Source organism: Drosophila nasuta, chromosome 3, assembly GCF_023558535.2.
Source record: "Drosophila nasuta strain 15112-1781.00 chromosome 3, ASM2355853v1, whole genome shotgun sequence".
NCBI lineage: Eukaryota > Metazoa > Arthropoda > Insecta > Diptera > Drosophilidae > Drosophila > Drosophila nasuta.
The window spans coordinates 28,985,696-29,008,199 of NC_083457.1; the positions used below are offsets into that span (position 1 = coordinate 28,985,696).

The 22,504-nt window shown below is 38.9% G+C and overlaps 2 protein-coding genes across 3 annotated transcripts in view; one reads left to right on the forward strand and one right to left on the reverse strand.

The window, feature by feature from the left end:
- Positions 1-7,175: 7,175 nt before the first annotated feature.
- Positions 7,176-9,374, reverse strand: LOC132792820 (uncharacterized). Its single transcript, XM_060802315.1, has 3 exons — positions 9,130-9,374; positions 8,946-9,070; positions 7,176-8,885 (listed from the first exon to the last, which is right to left on the reverse strand). The coding sequence occupies exons 1-3, from the start codon at positions 9,225-9,227 to the stop codon at positions 8,617-8,619; spliced, it is 492 nt and encodes a 163-aa protein (XP_060658298.1). The 5' UTR covers positions 9,228-9,374; the 3' UTR covers positions 7,176-8,616.
- Positions 9,375-12,095: 2,721 nt separating this feature from the next.
- LOC132793890 (RING finger protein B) overlaps positions 12,096-22,504 on the forward strand; it is a 35,412-nt gene continuing 25,003 nt past the window's right edge. The window contains exons 1-2 of one of the 2 annotated variants that reach the window (XM_060804038.1): positions 12,096-12,279; positions 12,980-13,132. The gene's annotated coding sequence lies outside the window, so the exon portion shown is untranslated. The remainder of the gene's footprint in view (positions 12,280-12,979; positions 13,133-22,504) is intronic. The other variant, XM_060804039.1, reaches the window with a different exon arrangement.

Sequence of the window (22,504 nt, forward strand, 5' to 3'; positions counted from 1 at the left end):
CGCTGGCCGTGAGGGCCGGAGAGGTGCTCCGCTGGCCGAGAATGGCCTGCAGGGGTGCTCCGCTGGATAAGCTGCGGCACTTGGCCGAAGCAAACTGGCGGTATGCTGCGAAGCGAGAAACAAGGCCTTGAAGGCAGCAAAACCAATCCTGCGAACAAAATTTTAATTACACGGAGTCCTCCTATGACACTATAAAACTTCTCTCTTACCAAATAATAGCAAAGACAATAAAAAATTTCCCAATAGCGCTCGATGCCTTCCGATTTAAATCTTCAATAATTACGCGTCTATGTACGCAGCCGGTCATTAGAAAAATGACCAAACCGGAACCGGCTTTCACTAAGTTGGCCGCGCTCAAGCTGATGCAGCTGGCGCAGATGTCAAAGCTGAGCTTTCCAGTGCAACCGATGCACTTCAAGCTTATCAGCAGTTTTACAGCACTGCTCGGCTTATCAGCTGCTTACAGCGCTGCTTTAAGCTCAACTCGACAGACTAACAAGTGCATACTTTTAGGAGCTACTTGCAGCAACATCAACCTTGACTTAAACTTAGTAAACTTTTAGGCCGAATTCAATACACGTTGCTGTAGGCGCCGTTACAAAACCCCCCCGCTACAATCAGACTAGGGTATTTCCTTTCAATAGATACCCTAGACTGATACCGCCGGAAGCAACATCATTGTCGAATGTCCTTGACATGATAATTGCCTAGCAAATGGCCTTGTAAATCTTCGAGCTCATAATTCGAATTGCCGAGTTTTCTACGAACTCGCGCCTTTAGAAATGCGGGACCAAACTTTGCATTATAACCAGTCTGGAAGCAACTTTGCTTAAAATTTCGACGGAACACTTCTTGTCCTGGCGCGAAAGTTATTATTCTTGACCGCAAATTGTAACGTTTCTCGTTCACATCATGCTTAAGTTGCATCAGCTTACATGCATTCTTACGGATCAAATCAAAAGAGTCCTGTCGATTAAATACTAATGATCGATCATCCAGCATGTTTAGCTTTCTAAGCAATGCATATGTTGACCCCGACGTAATCATGTGCTGGCCGAAAGCCATGTAATATGGAGAAGTACCGATGCTCGAATGCACGGACGATCTCAAAGCACAGCATATTTTGCTTAAGCTTTCGTCCCAATCCTTCTGATCTGGACGCAAGTAAGCTCTTATTCCCGAAATTACCGAGCGATTAACTCGTTCAGATGCATTCGCTTGAGGGGAATGAACAGCGGTGAACATTTGATTTACTCCATACTGTTTCAAGAGCTTTTGAAACGCCTCAGAGCGAAACTGCGATCCATTGTCAGAGACAATAGTTTCTGGAACGCCGAAAGTCATGAATAATTCTCCTTCCAGATATTTAATTACGAGAGCCGCGTTTATTTTTTTTACTGGCTTAAGGAAAACATATTTTGAGAAATGGTCGAGTACTATAAATATTCCAATATTTCCACTCCTTGATCGGGGATACGGTCCAAGAAAGTCAATAAAAAGGCGTTGGAAAAACCGCTGACTTTCAGGAGCTTTACCCAAAGGAGGTCTCAGAGCATGATTTGGTGCTTTCGTAGTTTTACAAACTTCACAAGCGTTGATGTAAGCTTTAACATCAGAAACGAGACCAGGCCAGAAATAATATCTCCTCACTCTTTCGATGGTTTTGTGGATACCACCATGTGAGCACAAAGGACTGTCATGCGACTGGAAAAGAATTTCAGGGACCAATTCTTTTGGTATCCAGAGTTTCCAGGCATACTCATCGTGAATCTGCTCTCCTGTCAAATGCTCGGCCTTACGATACACGTAGCCACTATCAACTTTTAAATCCGGAAAATTTGTACTATTAGCTTTTACGCTATCGAGCAACTCCAAGTACTCTTGAGACTTGAAATGTGGCGAGTCTAAATCCACAATTAAACCTTGTCGTAAGTCTATGGCAGCCACGCCATCTTCATTCACTCTCGACAGAGAATCCGGTACCACATTCATTGTGCCTTTCCGATGTTCTATCTTAAAACGATACCTTTGTAACGATAATGCCCAACGAGCTAGACGTGAATTTAAATCATGGTTGGACATCAGCCATTTTAACGAAGCATGATCAGTCACAATGGTGAACTCGTGACCTTCCACGTAAGCACGAAAATTCTTCAGTGCTACAATCGCTGCTAAACACTCTTGCTCGGTGACAGTGTAATTGCGTTGAGCTTTGTTGAGTTTTTCGAAATGAAAGCCACTGGACGTTCATCTCCGTTCTCACTCAATTGAACTAATACTGCCCCAACGCCAGATTTACTTGCGTCGCAGTGTATTGCGAATGGCTTAGTAAAATCAGGGCTGCATAGCACGGGAGCTTCACTAAGGCGTGATTTCAACACGTCGAATGCTGTACAAGCTTCCGGTGTCATACTAAATCTTCGTTTAGTGGTCATTAAATCGGTTAAAGGTGAAGCTAACGAGGCAAAATTCGGAACGAACTTGCGATACCAACCGCACAACCCCATGAAACTTCGCAAACCTCGCAATGTTTTCGGAAGTGGAAAATCTTTTATCGCTCTGACTTTCTCTGGGTCAGTCTTAATTCCACCGTCTCCGATTATGTGGCCCAAATAGCGCACACGGCGCATGCAGAAATGACTTTTGCCAATGTTGATTGTCAGACCTGCACGCTCAATGTGGAGAGCTATCTCTCTCAACACCTCTAAATGGCCATTGAAGCTAGATGAGACTATAAGCAAATCGTCTAAATATACAAATACTTCATTTCTAAGATGGGCCGGTACTACCTTGTCCATCAATCGCGACATAGTGCTAGTCGCGTTACATAATCCAAAAGGCATAACCTTAAATTGATATAACGGCCTACCAGGGACAGTGAAAGCCGTTTTATCTCGGGCTTGCACCTCGAGAGGCACTTGCCAATACGCATCCTTTAAATCTAAGCTGGTGATGAACTCAGCTTTAGGTAGTCTACTCAAAATGCCGTTAATTTGAGGAAGTGGATACGCATCTTTCTCCGTGAAGCTGTTAACTTTACGGCAGTCTAAACAGATTCGCACTTTGCCTGGTTTTGTTACCATAACGATTGGAGAAGACCAGGCGCTTTCTGACTCTTCTATCACTCCCAGTTCCAGCATCCTGTCTATTTCAGCATACATCGCCTTTTCTACAGCAGGCGAGACTGGGAAATGTCGCTGCTTAATAGGCTTAGCGCTGCCCACATCTATAGAATGCGAAATTAACTTCGTCTTCCCTAATCCCTTTCGAGCAAATGAAGGAAAACACTCTATCACAAGAGCTAGCTTGGCCCTGTCACTGTTCGATAATTCATGTTGGTCCTCATCTTCAACTTTGGTGTTAAAATCTTCGACACTGGCTACTTCTAGATTTTTCGGAAGAAGATCGTAAAGCTTCCAGAAATCAATACCCAAATACAGGTCTTGTTTCAGGGATGGAACAATATAAACTTCTAAGAGTTTTTCAAGATTAGCGTACTCTACCTTAACTTTCATCCGCCCTACAACTTGCTGAAGTCTTCCATCGGCAGTGGTTGCGCTTTTCTTAATTTCTTTAAATGCGATTTTATTCTCAATAATTTCTTTTGCTAGCGCTCCTCCGCAACAACTTATTGAAGCCCCTGAATCCAGCAGACCGTACACAGTGCGATTGAGAATTCGAACGGACAAAAATGGTCGAGGATCACTAGATCCAGGTAAGAGTGTGCCTATGTGTTCTAACCCTAGCACACACTTTTGACCTGCTGCCAAAACGATTTAATGCGCTTTGTGCTTCGAGTTTTGGATTTCGTAAAATCTGGTGAAAAATCATTTGTAAGAACGGTTTTCTTTCAATATTGGTATTTTTGATGTAGCAATAAGCTGCCATCGTTTTGTAAGTCCGGTAAAATTTTCACATTTGGTAAAGTGTATGGTGGAAGTTGTGAGACTTCCGTCACTCGTCCGTCATTGTCGCTTGGCTTCGTGAGGCACTCGGAGTCTTCGGTTTGTACGCTGACTTCGACGTGCCGGGCTTGGAGTTTTTGAGCACTTGCCACAACTCGGTTTGTACGTGTTAGCTGCTCCACAGCCATAACAAAAGACTCTTCGGTCTGATACGCAATCCTGGTATCGGTGTCCTTCCTTACGGCAATTCCAACATACCAAGGATAGAGCTTCTATGTCTAACTCGCTTTCGCATTCTGACTCCATACTCTGAGTTTGACAATCTACAAACTCTGCGACTTCACGTCTTAATGGTGTCCTTTTACGTAGCCGTGAGACTTTTGGACATCGTCCAAAAGGTTTCGCGTCGACGGCATATCTCCCTCAAATCTGACACAGTTTTACGTCTACATTTAACAGCTCATGCCGTATTTCAGGCCTTAAATTGTTTTTAAGGACGCGAACGACCTTCAGAGTAGACCACGGCATTTCTAACTGATCTATTAACACAGATAAGCCTTCGTAAAAACTGTCAAACGGCTCATTCGGTTTCTGTTTTCTGTTCCTAATAAGCTCCTCTATGTCACAATCGTCTCGTGCGATTTTGAACTGTGATCGCAAGGCTGCGCACAATTCTTCCCATTTCACATCATAGACGCTTTTGTGGTAACGCCAATAGAATTCGAGGGCCTTGCCTTCGAAAAGTACGCTAGCATGCTTACATAGAACAACAAAATTCCCGCCTAAGGTCTGATGTGTGAGTGCCTCTGCTCTATATATAAAATTGTCAACGGATACTCCTGTTCCAGAGAATTTCATTTTCCAACCATTTAATACTTGCACTACCTTGTCTGGCCTATTTAATAGGTCGGATACATGCGACATTGGAGTGCCAGAATTGATCCTTGCAGAGTCAGCATTGAAGTTTTGCTCTCTGACATACTCAGGCCTACTTTCTATTCTCTGCCCTGTTGGAGGTGTGCTGGTTCTAGCATCGCTATTTGCTGGAGTCGCGATCAACCTTTGCACACTATCTACGACCGAACTCTGAATTAGTTCGGCCATCCTCTCGGAGAGAGTAGTGAGCAATCTTCTCTCCATAGCGAGCAAGGAAAGAGCATTCACGGATTCAGGATTCTCTGAATCACTTACGCGTATGTTCGATCTCATTTGCGATGTGCTAGCAACGTCATCCGTCACTGAATCGCTACTCCGCTCTTCTGCCTGACGGCTTTTAGACTGTGAGCGAGTTTGCAACCCTTGAGTATTCGATGGCTCAACTGGCCTGGATTGCACTTGACAAACTGGGCATTTGTCCTTCGTTTTAAAATGCAATTCTATGCACTTTTTGTGAAACTCGTGGTTGCATGCGGTTCTATACGCCTCTGCAACGGACTTAATTTCCTTTTTGCATAAAGGACATGAAGCGATAGGCAAGCCCATTGCTCCCTTGTTCGGCGATCGAGCAACACTCATTTTTCAAAGGGAACGAAACAAACTATAGAGCTAATAAATGTTTCCAGAGTCGATCTTAATCGAAAATTATCAACAGAAGAAAAACCCAAAAATTTACTAACCAACGAACAATGTATATAAACAAAAAAAAAAAATAAATAAATAAATAATAAAAATTAAAAAAAATACAAAAATGGTACTATTCAAAGGAACCAAAAATAACGTAGAGATATAAAGAAATAATTCATAAATATTTTTAGCCGATAACAAAGCCTGACAACCACATATCGTAGGGTAATTCCATTCACTACCAAAATTCCCAAAAAAAAAAAAAAAAAGAAATAGAAATAGTAAAAAAATGAATTTTCCATCAAAATTAGGCCTGATTTACGGACAACAAAGCAGTTTACAATACTTTTGTTGTATTCCTGCAAATCAGAGAAGCCTAATTCCTAAGAAGAAGAATTTCAAATTTAGGTATTCCTCAGTCATTCGTGGTTGTAGCATTTTCCAATTAAAATGTCTACATATTCCAAGCCGTCTGACATAAAGAACATTAAAATTTGAACCGTTTCACCAATAATGAGGAATAAATTAAACGGGCCAAATAACCAACCGTAGTTGAATTTATTTGTATTTCCTCATACAAATAAATTCCGCATTATTGGCAAATTCAATAATTAGAAACGAAAATTCGAAAGAAGAAGAATTCAATTTTGGATATTCTTCAGTCATTCGAGGTTGCAAAATTTTCTAAACAAAATATTTACACATTCCATTCGACTGACATGAAGAACATCAAAATTTGTGCTGTTTCACCAATACTGAAAATTAATTTAAATGGGCCAAAATAATCTACCGTAGTTGAATTATTTTGTATTTCCTCATAAAAATAAATACTCCATTATTGGCAAGTACAAGAATTACAAGGGAAAATTCCTACACAACTTTTCCTTTTCGGCCTGCTTCACCAATGATGAAAACCAATTTAAATGGGCCAAATAACCAACCGTGGTTGAATTTATTTGTATTCCTCATAAAAATATATACTTCATCATTGGCAAATACAAAAATTAAAAGGGGAAAATTCCAATCCAACTTTTTCTTTTGGCCAAAAGGAACTGATTGTGTATTCCTTCTTGTAATCCATAACAAATTTGAGATAAAGTCGAATTTTTGAAAAGAAATGAATGAAAAAGAAAATGAATGAAAAGAAGATAAAAAGATTTTAGAGTACGATATTTGAATTTAACCGAGAGTCTTAATGAGTATTTACTGTACTCACTAAGGCCCTACACGTTGGGCGCCACTTTTCTTAATTAATAATAATTAATTATAACTGTAACGTGCAACGAGAAGAAGCACAAGGCGACAGGGCTATCGGCATTTGCGGGGCACGCTTTAGAGTCCGGCTCTAGCTCGTCGGCTTTGGGGTGGTGGTCTTGCTTATGCCAATAACCCTTCCTTCGCTGCTCATTATTATTAATTTAAGATCAGAAATTGAGCGTGCTGCGACGAAGAAGGGATTGCTAGAAAACTAGCCGGAAAGAGAAGGAAGATCCAAAAATGTCTCAAAAAATAGAAAAAAAAAAAGAGAGAACAAGAGAGAGAGAGACAGACAGAGAGAGAAAGAGAGAGCGAGAATTGAGGCAGGCCATCACAGCTGTTAAGTGATGAAGTCCCTCCCAACCTATGATCACAGCATCAGAGCATGGCTCTGGTGATCCCTTTTAACCCTACGACAGTGGTGTCGCTGGCTTGTTTCGGCTAAATGAAAAGTAAATTATTTCATGGTATACAATATTTAATTAATGATAGATATTAAACAATATGGCATTATAAATAAAAATAGTACAAAATGATCAATAATACTACAAGAGGATAGTTGCAATATTTCTTTTAAAGTTTCTTTTAAATATATAATGTATTTTAATTTCAGTGCTTTGTATTATTTCATGTACCAAATTTTAAACTTTGATTTAATTTTGTAATTTATCTTCAAACATTTTTTTATAATATTTAATAGTTTGAATTTTTTCGTATGCTTTTCTATAAATTTATATTTCGTGTTTGTACAATGTAAATCGAGGTGAAAGTACTATATAAAGTGTGTGTTTCGCAATAAAAAACTCACCAACAGAACTCCTGCGGCGGCGATCGATCTCCGACGAAGGTGTGCTGGAACAGTGCTAAATTAAAATAAAAAATACAACTTTCACCGAAACACTTCATATTGTACCTACGCGAAACTGGTACTAGTTATTCAATATAATTTGCATACGTTTTAATTTTTGTTTTAATTTTGATATTTCATAACTTGGCACTGATTTTCATAACTTATTTGTTTAATTTAATTTAATATAATAATTTTCGTTTAGGCATTTTGCCTTCTAAGCTTTTAGCTGTTTTGTTTTATATTTTTAAATTTTTTTGTAACTTGTGCACTTCACATTCAACAATTGTTTTAAATTCTACATTCTCATGGCTCTACAATTTCTTATTTAATTTCAACTATTTCATTTATATTTGTACATTTGTTTTGTTTAATTCTTGTAGCGCTTCAATTTTTTTAATTTGTTGTTTTACAATATTTTAGCGCTTTTATTTTTAATTGAATGTGGCACAATACTCGTTCTGATTTTAACTTTTTATTTTTCATTTTTTTTATCAACAAAACAGCTGCGCTAATTCCTTTTGATTTTAAATCATTTTATCTTTTAACTTTGAACTTAACTTTTAACTTTTATTTTCTTTTTTGTGCAATTTTGAAATTCTGCAATTGCAGTAGCGCTTTTAAAATTAATGTGAATTTTTACTATTTTTTGTGAACAAATGAACTTTCAATTTTTTTAATAATTTTCAACTTTTAACTTTTTAGCGTATTCATTTTTTTTTAACCAATTTTTAACTAAATTAAATTAAATTTAATTATTTTAATTTTTAATATTTCTGTGCAATTTTTGCGATTTTTGCAATACTAAATTTTTCTCAACATGTCATTTTAACTTGTGCTGAGCGGCGCTACACTGTTGAGCTTTTACTCTATCATATTGTTTCACTTTTTTTGTTTTATACAATGTAGCGCATCATTTTAAACTTTTCAGATTTGGTTTTAATTTCTCATAAATTAACTTTAACACACACACTATATTTGTACAAGCGATCTGGTCGCTGATGTTCAGGAAAGCAAAGATGAGATGAGAGTTAAAGTTGGCACCTAAAGGCGCTTCGCTGGCCAGGCAGTGGCCTGTAGAGGCGCTCCGCTGGCCGTGAGGGCCGGAGAGGTGCTCCGCTGGCCGAGAGGGCCGGTGCAGGGTGCTCCGCTGGCCGTGAGGGCCGGAGAGGTGCTCCGCTGGCCGAGAGGGCCGGAGAGGTGCTCCGCTGGCCGTTGCAGGGGTGCTCCGCTGGCCGTGAGGGCCGGAGAGGTGCTCCGCTGGCCGAGAGAGCCTGTGCAGGGGTGCTCCGCTGGCCGTGAGGGCCGGAGAGGTGCTCCGCTGGCCGAGAGGGCCGGTGCAGGGTGCTCCGCTGGCCGTGAGGGCCGGAGAGGTGCTCCGCTGGCCGAGAATGGCCTGCAGGGGTGCTCCGCTGGATAAGCTGCGGCACTTGGCCGAAGCAAACTGGCGGTATGCTGCGAAGCGAGAAACAAGGCCTTGAAGGCAGCAAAACCAATCCTGCGAACAAAATTTTAATTACACGGAGTCCTCCTATGACACTATAAAACTTCTCTTACCAAATAATAGCAAAGACAATAAAAAATTTCCCAATAGCGCTCGATGCCTTCCGATTTAAATCTTCAATAATTACGCGTCTATGTACGCAGCCGGTCATTAGAAAAATGACCAAACCGGAACCGGCTTTCACTAAGTTGGCCGCGCTCAAGCTGATGCAGCTGGCGCAGATGTCAAAGCTGAGCTTTCCAGTGCAACCGATGCACTTCAAGCTTATCAGCAGTTTTACAGCACTGCTCGGCTTATCAGCTGCTTACAGCGCTGCTTTAAGCTCAACTCGACAGACTAACAAGTGCATACTTTTAGGAGCTACTTGCAGCAACATCAACCTTGACTTAAACTTAGTAAACTTTTAGGCCGAATTCAATACACGTTGCTGTAGGCGCCGTTACATTATGTTGCTGGCTGGCTAAATGGGAAATGCGACAGAGCCGTCAGACGCATTTTGATTCGATTCAGATTTCGTCACAAAACCAGAAAAAAGAGGGAACAAAAAAACAGCTGAGGCAAAACAAAACAAACTTTGTGTTTGATTTATTTTACATTTGCGTCAATGTCAATCGAGTTACACGTCCTGTAAGCCCCTTTGATTTGTTTATTTGGCTTTCGTTATGCCCTCAGACTAATGGCCAAATGACAGTGGAGCATTGGCAAAGAACTTTTTGATACAATGTTTGCATAATATGACATTTGTCTACCCTTTTTTTTCTGTTCTGTTTTGGTTGCCCCTTAGGCCGCAGCGTATACAAATACAAAAACAAATACAAATACAAATAGCGAGAATATAATACACAATAAATTACAGAAAATTTGTCGAAAATGTGTTTGTTATTTTTGTGCTGTGGCATTGTTATGGCGTGACGGGGTTGTAATTCAATACTTCAATCAGAAGAGCGCACTTCCTCCGCACACACGAGGTTAATGTCCTGGCAGACAGTTACAACAGCATCCAAGGCGACAATAAAAGCAAAATCAACAAGAGTCAAGAGTCCAAAAGCCAAAAGCCAACGCAAATGAAGAGCTTACTGAGGACGACCCACTCGAGGATGCTGCGAAACATTCAGCGCGCACTTTAAGATAAATATTTATTTACCCATGTGCCCAGCGGGCAGCCAGAGAGGAAACGGAGACGGACACGGACATGGAGACGGAGACGGAGGCTGAGGCGGAGACGGAGAAGTAGCGCAAGAATCGTGCCAAATGAAGCAGTAAAGGCCCATCATAACAAATGAGCAAGCAAACAAGTCAGCTGACGAACTACTAAATACCCTGTAGAGGGTAATTTCGCTAGCTTAAGCACAGCTGTTGAGTGTCGAGGCAAATTAACCTCTTCAGCTGCGTAATTTCAAAGGGTATCACAACAGCTGCTGCTGGACACACCGGAAGCTCGCATGGACGACAATCGACACACACAAGTCTCACTTGGACAGTCTTGGAGAGAAGGAGAGAGAGAGAGAGCTTAAGAGAGCCATGACGTCACAGTCGAAGAGAGTGCAAGTGCAGTTGGGAAAGAAGAAGAGCGCGCCTGCGTTAACTTGGCCCACAAGGACTTGTGACTTCCGGCTAAGTGCGACCATATGACATCATTGAAAACAAACGTTGGGGCTTTGGTAATGAAATTATGCGTTTGCTTCTATGGGCGCTGCACACAAATACACAAACACATACACACACACAGACACAGACACTGTTGGAGATATATTTTAAAGGGCAGGGGCTGTGTGTCGGTGTGAATAGTTTTTGGCTTCTGCCTTGGCGCCTTGGTGCGCTGACGTCACTCCCATTTGTCGTCGTCGTCGACGTTGGCTGTGCACTCGATTGTAAAATTGGCAAATAAATAGGATTTTATATTTAACGTTTTCTGTTGCAGGCTCAACCTCAGGAACAGGCACAGGAAGCCATACAGAGCGAGGCACACACAAGCTTTACATGTCTCCTCCGCTCATAATAATGATGATGACAATGATGATAACGATCATGATGATGAGGACTAGAGCTTAGGTCTATTAGAGGGCGAAGGTCACGCAAACATGACACCGACTGACACTTGACAGCCAGCTACCGACTTGGCTAATTGAATTGTCGGCACGTGCAAAAATTTAAATTTTCTGCTTGCCAAGCGAAGAACGAAGAGCGAAGAGCGAGGAACGAAGATGCTCTTGGCTAACAGCTGCATGGGCTTTTAATCATTTTACGAGCCATAGCCGGAGTTAAGCCCGGAAAATCACTTAGCCAAACGCTCATAATGTTGCCCATTTATTTATTTATTTTCATTTTCCATTTACCATTTACCATTTTTTTCGCGCTCTCTCTCTCTCTCTGTCTACTGTTTTACGCGCTATTACGTGCATTTTATGCAAGTAGCCGGCAGGATACTCGCGTAGATATTGCATTCGCCGCTCCTTTCCTGTTCCCATTTGCAGTAATCATAATTAAATGACGTCAATGCTGCCACAAACAGTTTGATGGTCGTCGCTCCGCCTCGTCTGTTCGCTACGACTGTTTTGGGGCCACATTTTACAGCAGCCATTTTTTATGGCCGCGACTGTTCTGTGTGACGATTCGCTATTTATTTAAAGCATGCTTTCAGGCTGCCTTTAAAAATTGCCAGCAGTCGCACTGCGCTTTCGTTGCACATTTTACGATTGACAGACAGACATAAAAATAAATCTAATATCATAGTGCACCGGAAATGTGTGATTTGTGTAACGAAAACCAAATAAAGATAGTTCTTGAAATGCGATTAAACCGTTTTACAAGTGACTGCAGCATGCTAACAAAAGCCATTGCATACTTTCAGGATGCTGCCAAAAGTCAGAAATTGCGTGTGATCTAGCTAAGATGGGCAGCACTGGCCAGTGCAAGGCGTCGGTGGCGGCGGCAGCGGCAGCGCCAACAGCTTCGTATCGAGTTAACGTGAGCGCTGCTCCAATGGCTCTTTTCTTGCGCTTGTCTTTTGCTTTTGTTCAGTTTCTTTCTGCCAGTCGTTCGCGTCGGTCGATCGGTTGAAGAAGTCGCACACGCAGGCGCATTTCAAGCGGGGCGAAACAAATTTAACGCAGACGCCTCAATAACGGCAACAGCAACGACTAGTGCAGCAAAAGCAAGTGCTGCGGCAAACTTCAAGTCTCAACACAGTCGGCGTCTAAAAGGTGCATGGCAATTCCCTCCATACGATATTATATTGACTAAATAGTGTTGTCAACTACAAGTACGAGTATTTGCGCAAAGAGAAAGAGAGAATAAACAAAATGAAAACACACACACATTAAATATTTAATAAATATTCCCACTGACACAATTTCGCGTTTCGGCTCTGTGCAAAACTGTGAAAAATGTAAGAGTGTGTGGAAAAATGTGGAAAATAAAATGTGCATAAAATTGTTGGCGTGTCTTACACTTTGCGGGCGAAAGAAAAGCAACAACGGACACATAGAGCAGCAGCAAAAAAAAAAGCATGAAACAAAAAAAAAGAAGAAGCAAAAGAGCAGCAGCAGAAATTGAAAACAAACAGAAAAGAAATTGCATAAGTTGATTTTGGCGTGCGCTTTGCGCATCTTCATTTTTTTTCTGTTTTTTCTGTTTTTTTGCTGCTTTAAGTTTCTGTTGCTGCGGCTTCGGACTATGCAATATTTGGGCCTTTGTTTTGTTTCCAAATACATTCATCAAAATAAAACAAAAAAAACAAATACCGAATAAAAGCCGAAAACCCGATAAACGACTGACAAACAAACTGAGAAAAAAGTATTTAACAATTTTTTAATCAATTTCTTGTTTGCTCATTTGACTTTTTAACAAGTTTTTACAGTTTTTCTGATCTTAAAAAAATCGATATAAATTATTTTCTTTTAGTTAATTAACAATTAGCAATTGGAATTAAAATTGTGCGTAAATGTGCGTGTGTGTTTGAGTGTGTGTGTGTTGCTTCAACCACTAAACTTTATGCAACATCGACAACACCTGAACTGAATTACATATCAACGCATTTCATTTCATTGAAAAAAGGTACGTTTTTCTCATACAAACAAAACACAAAAAAAAATGCAATTAACATAAACTAATTAGTGCACAAATAGGCAAATTAGGCGGGGAATTAAACGGATGCGATAAGCCGGTCAGCAACAATTTGCAATTACCATAAAGCACTGCACAATTGCACAGCCCTGAGCTGAGCTTTAATGTGCTTTTCAATTTGCAGCACAAAATTTGTCAGCAACAGCGAATGGCCAAAAATTAAAGTATCAAAAATAATATATGAATATGATTAATGATGGCATTAATGTTGAAATTGTCAAATTGAGTGAGAGAGTTCATTAAACATTTCAGAGGCATAGTTAGTCATTGTTGCTATCGATGACATAATATCCATCCGCACACACATTATTGATGGTATTTATAAAGTTATTAACTAATTGCATTATGCACATAATTTGCCATAATCTGGCAAACAAAACATAAATTCTAAATTCTACACAAAAATTGCCCAAAAACAGCGAACAGAGAACAGAGAATGAGATGAGTTCCTTCCCCTTCATATTATTATACTTTATGTAAATTTTGCTGTCAAAGAGTCCATAAATATTGAAAGCTATCTATCAGGTATTGACCAAATACGTATGCAGTTTGGTGGCATCTTCCTCGTTTTTATTGTCAGAACTCGAACACGAAAACGAGCATTATAAATTTGGGGCTATAAAGATAAAAACGCACAGAATGACAGCCATATAACTTGTGCACTTACCCGTTATTCTCTCCACTTGGGGAGCATCACATCAGAATCACATAACATTAGACTTTAGTTGCGTCAAATTAAATGCGAATGGGCGGCGGGGGCGTCGTGAGTGGGTGGGCGTGCCGCAGCTTGAAGACGTACGCGAATGTGAATACTCAACAGCGAAAATATCACAAGCTTAAATTAGATAATTTATCATTTTGTATCTCTCAGCCTCAGCCTCTGCCTCTGCTTCTTCCTCGCACTTACACACATTTATTTAAACATTTGTTTTACATGTGTTTAGCCATCGATAAACAATGTACGATTTCATCGCACAGTGATCAGACGTGCTGTCAACATCTGCTGTGGGCGTTGACCTATAAAAAAATAACACAAAACAAAACAAGCAGCCGATGCACTCAACCACAAAATGAAACAACTAAAGCAGCCCTCTCATAATTGTTTGATTTCATCAAATAGATAAACATATTTAATGCATGAACTGATTGTGCAACCCTCGCATATGCATATGCCTGATCTCTGCGAAGAGATAACAACTGATCTATGTGCTGTCAGCATCATCTGTTGTAGACATTGACCGCTAAAAACAGGCTGAAGTTGCGCAGACACATCAATCACGAAAACATGTAGAGCAGCCCTCGCATACATAAATACACAGTGTATTGTTTGATTAATTTTATGCATTTTAAAATATGGGATACCAGGAATATTATTAATCGAAGTTCGGAAGTCGATAAACTTGTCAAGCAAACCTCCATTAAATAATATTTAATGGGCAATTTGTCGTGGGCGACGATGATCAATCAACAGGTGAAGCAACCCTCGCTCTTATGCACACTCTTTTCATTCAGAGAAAGAGACAATGCGAGATATCTGCCATGAGATTAAATGCGAATTAATCACAAACGAAGCCTAATACAATAGGGGAAATTATGAAACCACCCTCGTTACATAATTGGCCACATTTTAACGCGAAAATACACATTGCAGATTTACGATTTACCATTTACCACAATTGCTAATTGTGGTTGCAGTGGTTTTCACTTGGCCATTTTTCAATTTTGACAATTTGCATATGTTTCGATTCGCAGTTACGAATATAAACAAGTAAGAAAGTTACAGTCGAGTGTGCTCGACTGTGTGATACCCGCTACCCATTTTAAATGAAAGCAAAACGGTGCGGTTTAGTCTTAAATTATACCGCAAAAATACTGAATAAAAGAAAAATGAGCGTTATTAATCTTAAAATATACCGACGAGTATGTATACCACAAAAACTGAATAAAGGCAAGACAGTGCGGAATTGTTATTAAAATATTCCAAATAATATACTACAATAATATTAAAAAATACCGATTGCCATATTTGGTATTTGGATGAAGTACTACATTTGAAATATACCAGATTGTCAGCCAAAACAACTCAAAATCGATGGCTTGTCTAGGCTGTTGACGCTGATCAAGAATATTTATATTCTTTATAGGGTAAGAGATGCCTTCTTCGTGCACAAAGTTATAATACCCTTCTTCCTTATGGGTCGCGGGTATAAACATATTATGCTTGTCTATGAACTCTGTTTGTAAACCGCATAATTAAATGTGCATTTTTATAGCATATTTGGCATTCGCTTTAAGTATTTAATTAATTGCGTAATTTGGCAAAGTTTACACGCAAATATATTAAATACTACGAAATATTTAAAGTTGACACTATTCTCGATGGCTGGCTGGCTGGCATTGCATTCATTCATTAATTACTCTGACTATTTTTCCAGCATTCGAGTGCCAGTGAGTGAGTGAGTATACGAGTATTCCAGCCGGTTGGTTGCCTCATTAATTTCACATTGGCATCGAAAGCGACAATAGCAACACCCACAACAAGTATTCGATTGCGATTTCGCTGTAACTTTTAAGCTCTTACTATTTATAGTCAATTGCTAGAGATGCGCCATATGGCGCAATCATTTTTATTTTGTTTTTATTTATTTGTATTTGTGTTTTTTTTTCGTTTTTCGCTTTTTTGTACATTTTTAATGCGATTAATTCGCTCTTTCAATAAGTTTGAAATCTTGAAAAAATTATGCAGCTTTGTTGCGAAATATTTATGAATTGCAGAAAGTTAAGACATTATCTTTTTTCCTTAATATTCTCAATACACGAGAACAACTCAATTCAGGTTGTCGAAGTCTCGATTGCTTAACAGATTGTTCCAATCACAGTCATTTATTTTTAGTATGTAAATTATAAGCTCTTTATAAATTATAGTCGTGCTTCTTTGGCATTTACCTAAGAATTTTCTACCAATCATTTTTGACATTTTTATAGATATATTGTTGTTACCTCTGAAGAAAAGGTAATCGGAAGTAGTTGCTTCAAGTGTTACACATTTCCCATTACGAGAGTATAAATTTGCAATAAATGATAAACTATTTATAAATTAAAGTCCTGCAATTTTGGCATTTAACTAAGAATAATTTGAGCTAAATAATTTGAACATTCTTATAAAATGTTGTAATCTATAAAGAAAAAGTAATTGGAATCAGTTTGCTACAAGTGATACATTTTTCAATAAATTAAAAACTATTTATGATAAAAATTATAGTCCAACTTCTTTAGCATTTGCATTTATGACATTTTTATGTATATAGATACAATGTTGTTAACTATAAAGAAAAGGTAATCGAAAGCAGTTTCTTCAAGTGCTACACTTTTGCCACTGCCAGTCTATAAATATTCAATCAATTATAAACTATTTATAAATTATAGTCCAGTTTCTTTAGCAATTGCTAAAGAATTTGTTACCAATGATTTTAAACATATTTATCTATGCATATATAGATACAATGTTGTTACCTATAAAGAAAAGGTAATCGGAAGCAGTTTGCTTCAAGTGTTACACATTTCCCACTGCCAGAGTATAAATATTCAATTAATTGAACTAATCAACGACCCTCGCATGCGGCATTAAACATGAGTAGTATGAATAAATATTGGGAGATGGTCAAAAGCTAGGAAAGAAATAGAGAGATAGAGACAGAGACAGAGACGAGCTCTAGTCTGTTGTCTGGCGGCATTGTTCAGTGTATTGTGACGATATTGGTTATTGAATGTTGTTGGCTTTTAGCGGCTCGCTGTTTGAATTGTTTGCATTTGGAGTGTGTGTTGCATGTTGAATTTTGCATTTAAATAATTTTATTTATTATTTCACGGGCTTGTGGCTTTTGAATGGCGCGTTGATTGGCACAGGGACTGTGAATACTGTGAATACTGTGCGAATATACAAATGCTACAATTTGTCAGCACGTGATAGGATCACAGATTTGATGTTTTGGAGTACGGAGCAAAAAGCCCGCGGAGTCTCGACAGAGTTAAATACAATTAATAAAGATTTTTGGTGCTTGGAGCTTTAGGCTCCGCTCTAATAAGTGAAAGGGTCGTCGAACCGGAATTGCCAAAAAATCAAATCAACCACAAAATAAAAATAACAACAACACACATACAAATAAGTAAATGCTTAAATAAAACGAAACAAACTCGGCAAAAGACCCCGGCGACAACAATATATGAGAAGTAAAGTCGCTGATAAGCACAAAGAATCCAAACACGTTCCAAGACAAACCAAAAATACACAAAGTATTAGAAGTTTATATATATCTGTATTTTATATATAGATGGAGATGGAGACAATCACATGTTAGGGCCGAACTTAAGCGGAATTCAAATGCAATGCAAAATGTGATCATAAAGTTAATTTCAGACGAGGGCTGTCACAAAAGTACGCCACTGAAAAACTTCATAATTTATTGCTGTTGATTGTAAAGAATTTTCGCATATAAATTGCTTGTGTTTAGCTAATGAATTGGAAGCATAAACCTCGATCAAACAAGTTATCCACTTTGCCTCTAATGACGTTTGATGATACATATTTCGGCTATTTCTTGGCTTCGATTTTCGATTTTCGTTTCTTTTTTTTTTGAGTAACTGGTTGATAAATGGTTGCTTTTATAGCATGTTCTGCCTTTTAGTTTTTATTTCATTTTGCACAGAGAGATCGTGGGGCACTTCTAAACGTGATTTAAATTAAGACATTTATGCAGGAGGGGAGTTATACCTATACTAAAAATTCTTCGTACTCATCCCGAACAAGAACAGCACAGTAAAAAAAACACACACATGCGGTAATAAATTAGGAATCGTGTCAAGTGATTAACTAAAAAATTGCTAAATTCAATTTCAATTCTGGAAACAAGTTTATAGCGTTAAACGATAGTCATTAGGCTTTTAAAAGCGTGTCGAAGAGCGGAGATCATAGATCGAAGTTCGCATCGATTTCCAATACAACAATACAAAATACAATACAATAAGTTGAAAATTAGCATAAGTCAAGTTCAGAGGACCCCGATGACATCAATAAAATTGTTTACTTTCAATTGATTTAAATAGATTTTAATTGTTTGTCGCCGTTTAATCGATTGACAATGGGACAATGGGACATAGACTTGAACCAGAAACCCAATAAACTGCAAGTCTGTGTGTGCAGCTAATTTTCATCATAAAAAAAGCGAGTCCAACGCACAAATTGGCATGAAAAGCTTCGATAATAGCGCTAAATAGATAACAACGGCATTAAACCAGTTTCCAAGTTTCGAGACATTAGCATGTTGACAAGCAAAGACAAAAGCAACGCAGCTTACACGCCAGCAGGTGATTGTGCTAGTATGTGTGTGAGTGTGAGAGAGTGTGTGAATGTGTGTGTAGTATCAACCGACAACACTTAATGAGACTCCACTTGATGCAGCTAACAATGGCATCAAAGCGTTGCATGCAAATGCTGCACTCTTACTCGCATTCATTTCGGATATTGCACAGTTGCAAAAGCGAGTTGAAAGGGTGCTCGACTGACCTGATACCCGTACCACAAATAATGGGATGGGTAATTGCGCTTCATCTTTCTTTTTCTTTTGCTTCATAGCGTTGCTTCTGCAGGTGTTGATTAAATTAATACTTGCAGTCAAAAGAGAATACATAAATATTTAATCTCAACTAACACTTCTTAGACAGATTTGCATGCATGCATGTACTTCGTGGCGTATACGTAATATGCTGTGGTAATTCCCTTTGCTTGCATAATAGTTGTAATTCTTCAATTAACTCTTAAGTAATTGAGCAATTTAAATATTTATAAAAAAAAAAATAGAATAAATCTATAGCTACAAGTAATTACACTTTGACCTGTTCAAGGCTTTTCATACCCTTTCTTAAATGGCAAAGTAACGGTAACACACTTCTGTATCTCTCTCTCTCTTTCTCTCTCTCTCTCTCTCTCGCTCCGTCTCTCTTTGTCTGTCTAACTGCACTGCAGGCGCCACTCAACACACAATGCAGAGCGTAAACAAAACAAAAGTTTCACTAATTGGCAGCCGAATTTGATTGACTTTATCCGATATTGATTAGCTGCATTGACTCCAATTTGGAGTGGCACAATACTCCATACTCAATAGAAACACACAATACAGATGCAGTTATGCATATTATCTTTATCATATGTGTATAAGTATGCATTATACATATTGTTTATGGGCTTTGTGTGACCCAAAAACGCGGATGTCCGGCCGGCTTTCGAGTTGGTTGTTGTCTGCTTATTGTTGCTTATTGTTTAATGGCATTACACAATTTTGAATTCAAGTTCAACAGGCCCGACACAAAGAAAGGCCCAACCAACGAAATGAAAACAATAACAAGCACAAGGCAATAAATTACACCTGTTGCTACTGAATCGCAACTGGCAACTGGCAACTCGGAACTCACAACTCACAACTCGCAACACTTGTTGCGACTTCAATCTGAGGTCTTTAATCTTGCGGCTACTTTGACTGGGGGGTCTCTCTTTTCTTCTTCTGTCTTCTTTTTTGTGGGGTCTTTGGCTCCAGCTGCGCTTTTGAGTCATGAAATGAACCGAAAATCAAAACCCAAATGTCAAATGTGATGTGCGCTGATGATGTATGTGAATACACTCATGCGATTACGCTTGTGAATGTGGTTGATTTCATTTTATTTTGAATGTTTCTTTCTGATGCGTGAGCCTCACATTTTTGGAGCGTCAGTGACGTCGTTGACTTTGGCTACTGATATTGACCTTGGCTGTGAACGATATGAATATGACCGAATGCGATGTGAATAATTTGGAGTATTTACACAAAAAAAAACACACATACCAAAACGTATCACTTCATTAAATGTGCCTCTTCTTCTACTTCTTGTGTGTTATGTTTACACGATGATTCTTGGCTTTATTATTTTCGTTTTTATTATTAGTTTCATTGCTTCGCTTTTAATCCACAATGTCAAGTGATATATACAAAAACAAGAAAAAGGGCGCCTCAATTGCCAAACGCTTCAAGTTCAAATTTCTCAATTTGTTTTCACAAATAGTTTTCCATTTGTTGTGATTATAAATAGCCAAAGAGATGCGTGAGCACCATTAACTTGGCAATTTCAATTCCTTTAGCTGCTAACTGATTGACATCTCTTTGATTAGACTAAAATCTACGCCATTATTGCTATGTGAATTGGCCCTTAAATCTGGCATATTACATCGCATGATCATTAAATTATGATTTGTTTGGCTGCCTGCCATTAAATTAGTAAATATGCATAAATTAGCCAACAGTTTTTTTCCCCTCTGAGTGAAGTGAACATAAAACACACACACACACACACAGAAAAAGTAGTCGTGGCTGCCCACAACGACAGCGTGTAAATAAGTTATAAAATTAAACGAGCTTTATTAAGTGCAGGTTATAAATATGGCCAAGAGCCAATAGTTTGAGCCCTGGCCAACAGAGTAGTCAGTCAGTCAGTCAGTCAGTCAGTTAGCTAGCAGGCCATCGGGCCAATATGCCAGCGGGCAATAGCCAAACTGGTAGCCAATAAATCGCAACAGCTGCCGCTCGTAGTCGAAGATTATGTAAATGTCTGCGGGCCAACATGGAAAATTATCATAGAAGCTCATTCTCATTCTCTCCGTCTGCCATTTGCACTCCTCCTCCAAGTGGAGGCTTCACTTCACTTCACTTCTACAAAAAATACGAATAGAACTGTTTGGCTGATGAAGCCGGAAAATTATGCAAAGCCAGAGTCAAAGCCAAAGCCAAAGCCAAAGCCACAATCACAGAGCGAAAAACCTTGCCCTTGATGTGGCAGCAAACAAAACCCTCAGATTCTCTTATTTAAAATATAATTCTTTTATGCTCACATAGTATTATAGTATGTTCGTCTGTCATTTTGTGTAATGCCCTGAGAATGGATGCTACCAATTCCGAAATGCCAATTAACCTTGTGGCCATTGCTGCTGTCCATCAATAACGACAAAAAAAAACACACTCTGAAAGCCAGAAGAAGCATTCGCCTTTAAAAATAGAATGGCCAAGCACATTTAACACATACAGCATATATATTTCTATGAATAGTTTTTTAAGTGTATGCTCTGCAGCTGTGATTGCTTTTAATTGCACTCGGTTTGTGTGAGACTTAATCCAACATTGTAAGCCACAAGGCTTTAAAAATAATATCATAATCTTTGCTTGCAATTCTTTCTCCCTCTCAAAAATGCGACAAATATGAAAAATTGAAACAATTTCTAACGAAATTTTTGCATTAGAATGAAAATTTCATTTATTTCGTGCACAGCATAAAAAACAAAGCAGAAATTTATGACGAAAGCTTGGGCAAAAGTAAAAGCGAAACGAGTTTCATATTCATAAAATTTTACTATTTTTTGTTGGTGAAATGGCGAAGCTATTGCAGCTTATGCCACGCACACACACACATGTGTACAAAGATGCAGATTTAGATAGAGATAGAGAGATATGCAGATGAAGAGAGATATATACTTAAACATGGATTTTTTTAGAGTGTATCTTAAACACTTTTCTAATTTGCAGACCAGATATACAGCTTTATATACTTGCTAGTATAACATACCCTGTTCTCTTATTGCTAGGGTATTCAAATGGTCAAACAGAAAGGACATGCAACTGCATTTAGTGCGTTTTTTTTATAGCTGTTGCTGTAGCTTATGTGATGTCCAAGTGCCACACTGAAGTGCATGAGGATATGAATGTTGCGCATTCTGCTTCCTCTCTCATTTTGCACTCATGTCGCTGCTGCTGCTGTTTGTTGTATCTTGTTGCAAGCTTAGACGAGTACTTGCCACATGCCACAAGCCTGCCAGCAAGTGCCACTTTTGCCCCCTCCCTCTCAGCAGTTTCTTATGCTTTTCGAGTGTTTGTTGTCTGGCCACAAATCGTCGTCTCCTGCTCGTAATTGTCTGTGCTGCTGACTGCCAGAATTTGTGGCATGCTGCACGACAACAACAACAATAACAACAAAAACAAAAAAAAACGAAAAAATCTTACACCAGTTGTTGCACTTGTACGTGCCACAATTCAGTTAGTTCGAGCTGTGCTTCAGCTTGAGCCACAAGTAGATTAAGAGTTTATTATGGCAACCCACCTACAGGTTGCAAAAGGGAAAATCTTACAGCAGCAGCAGCAGCATCTGGAAAATGGAAAAACGCTTTTCATACGCTTTTCAAAGCCAAAGCTGCAATTAGTTGGGCACAAAAGAAAATACGAGTAGAGA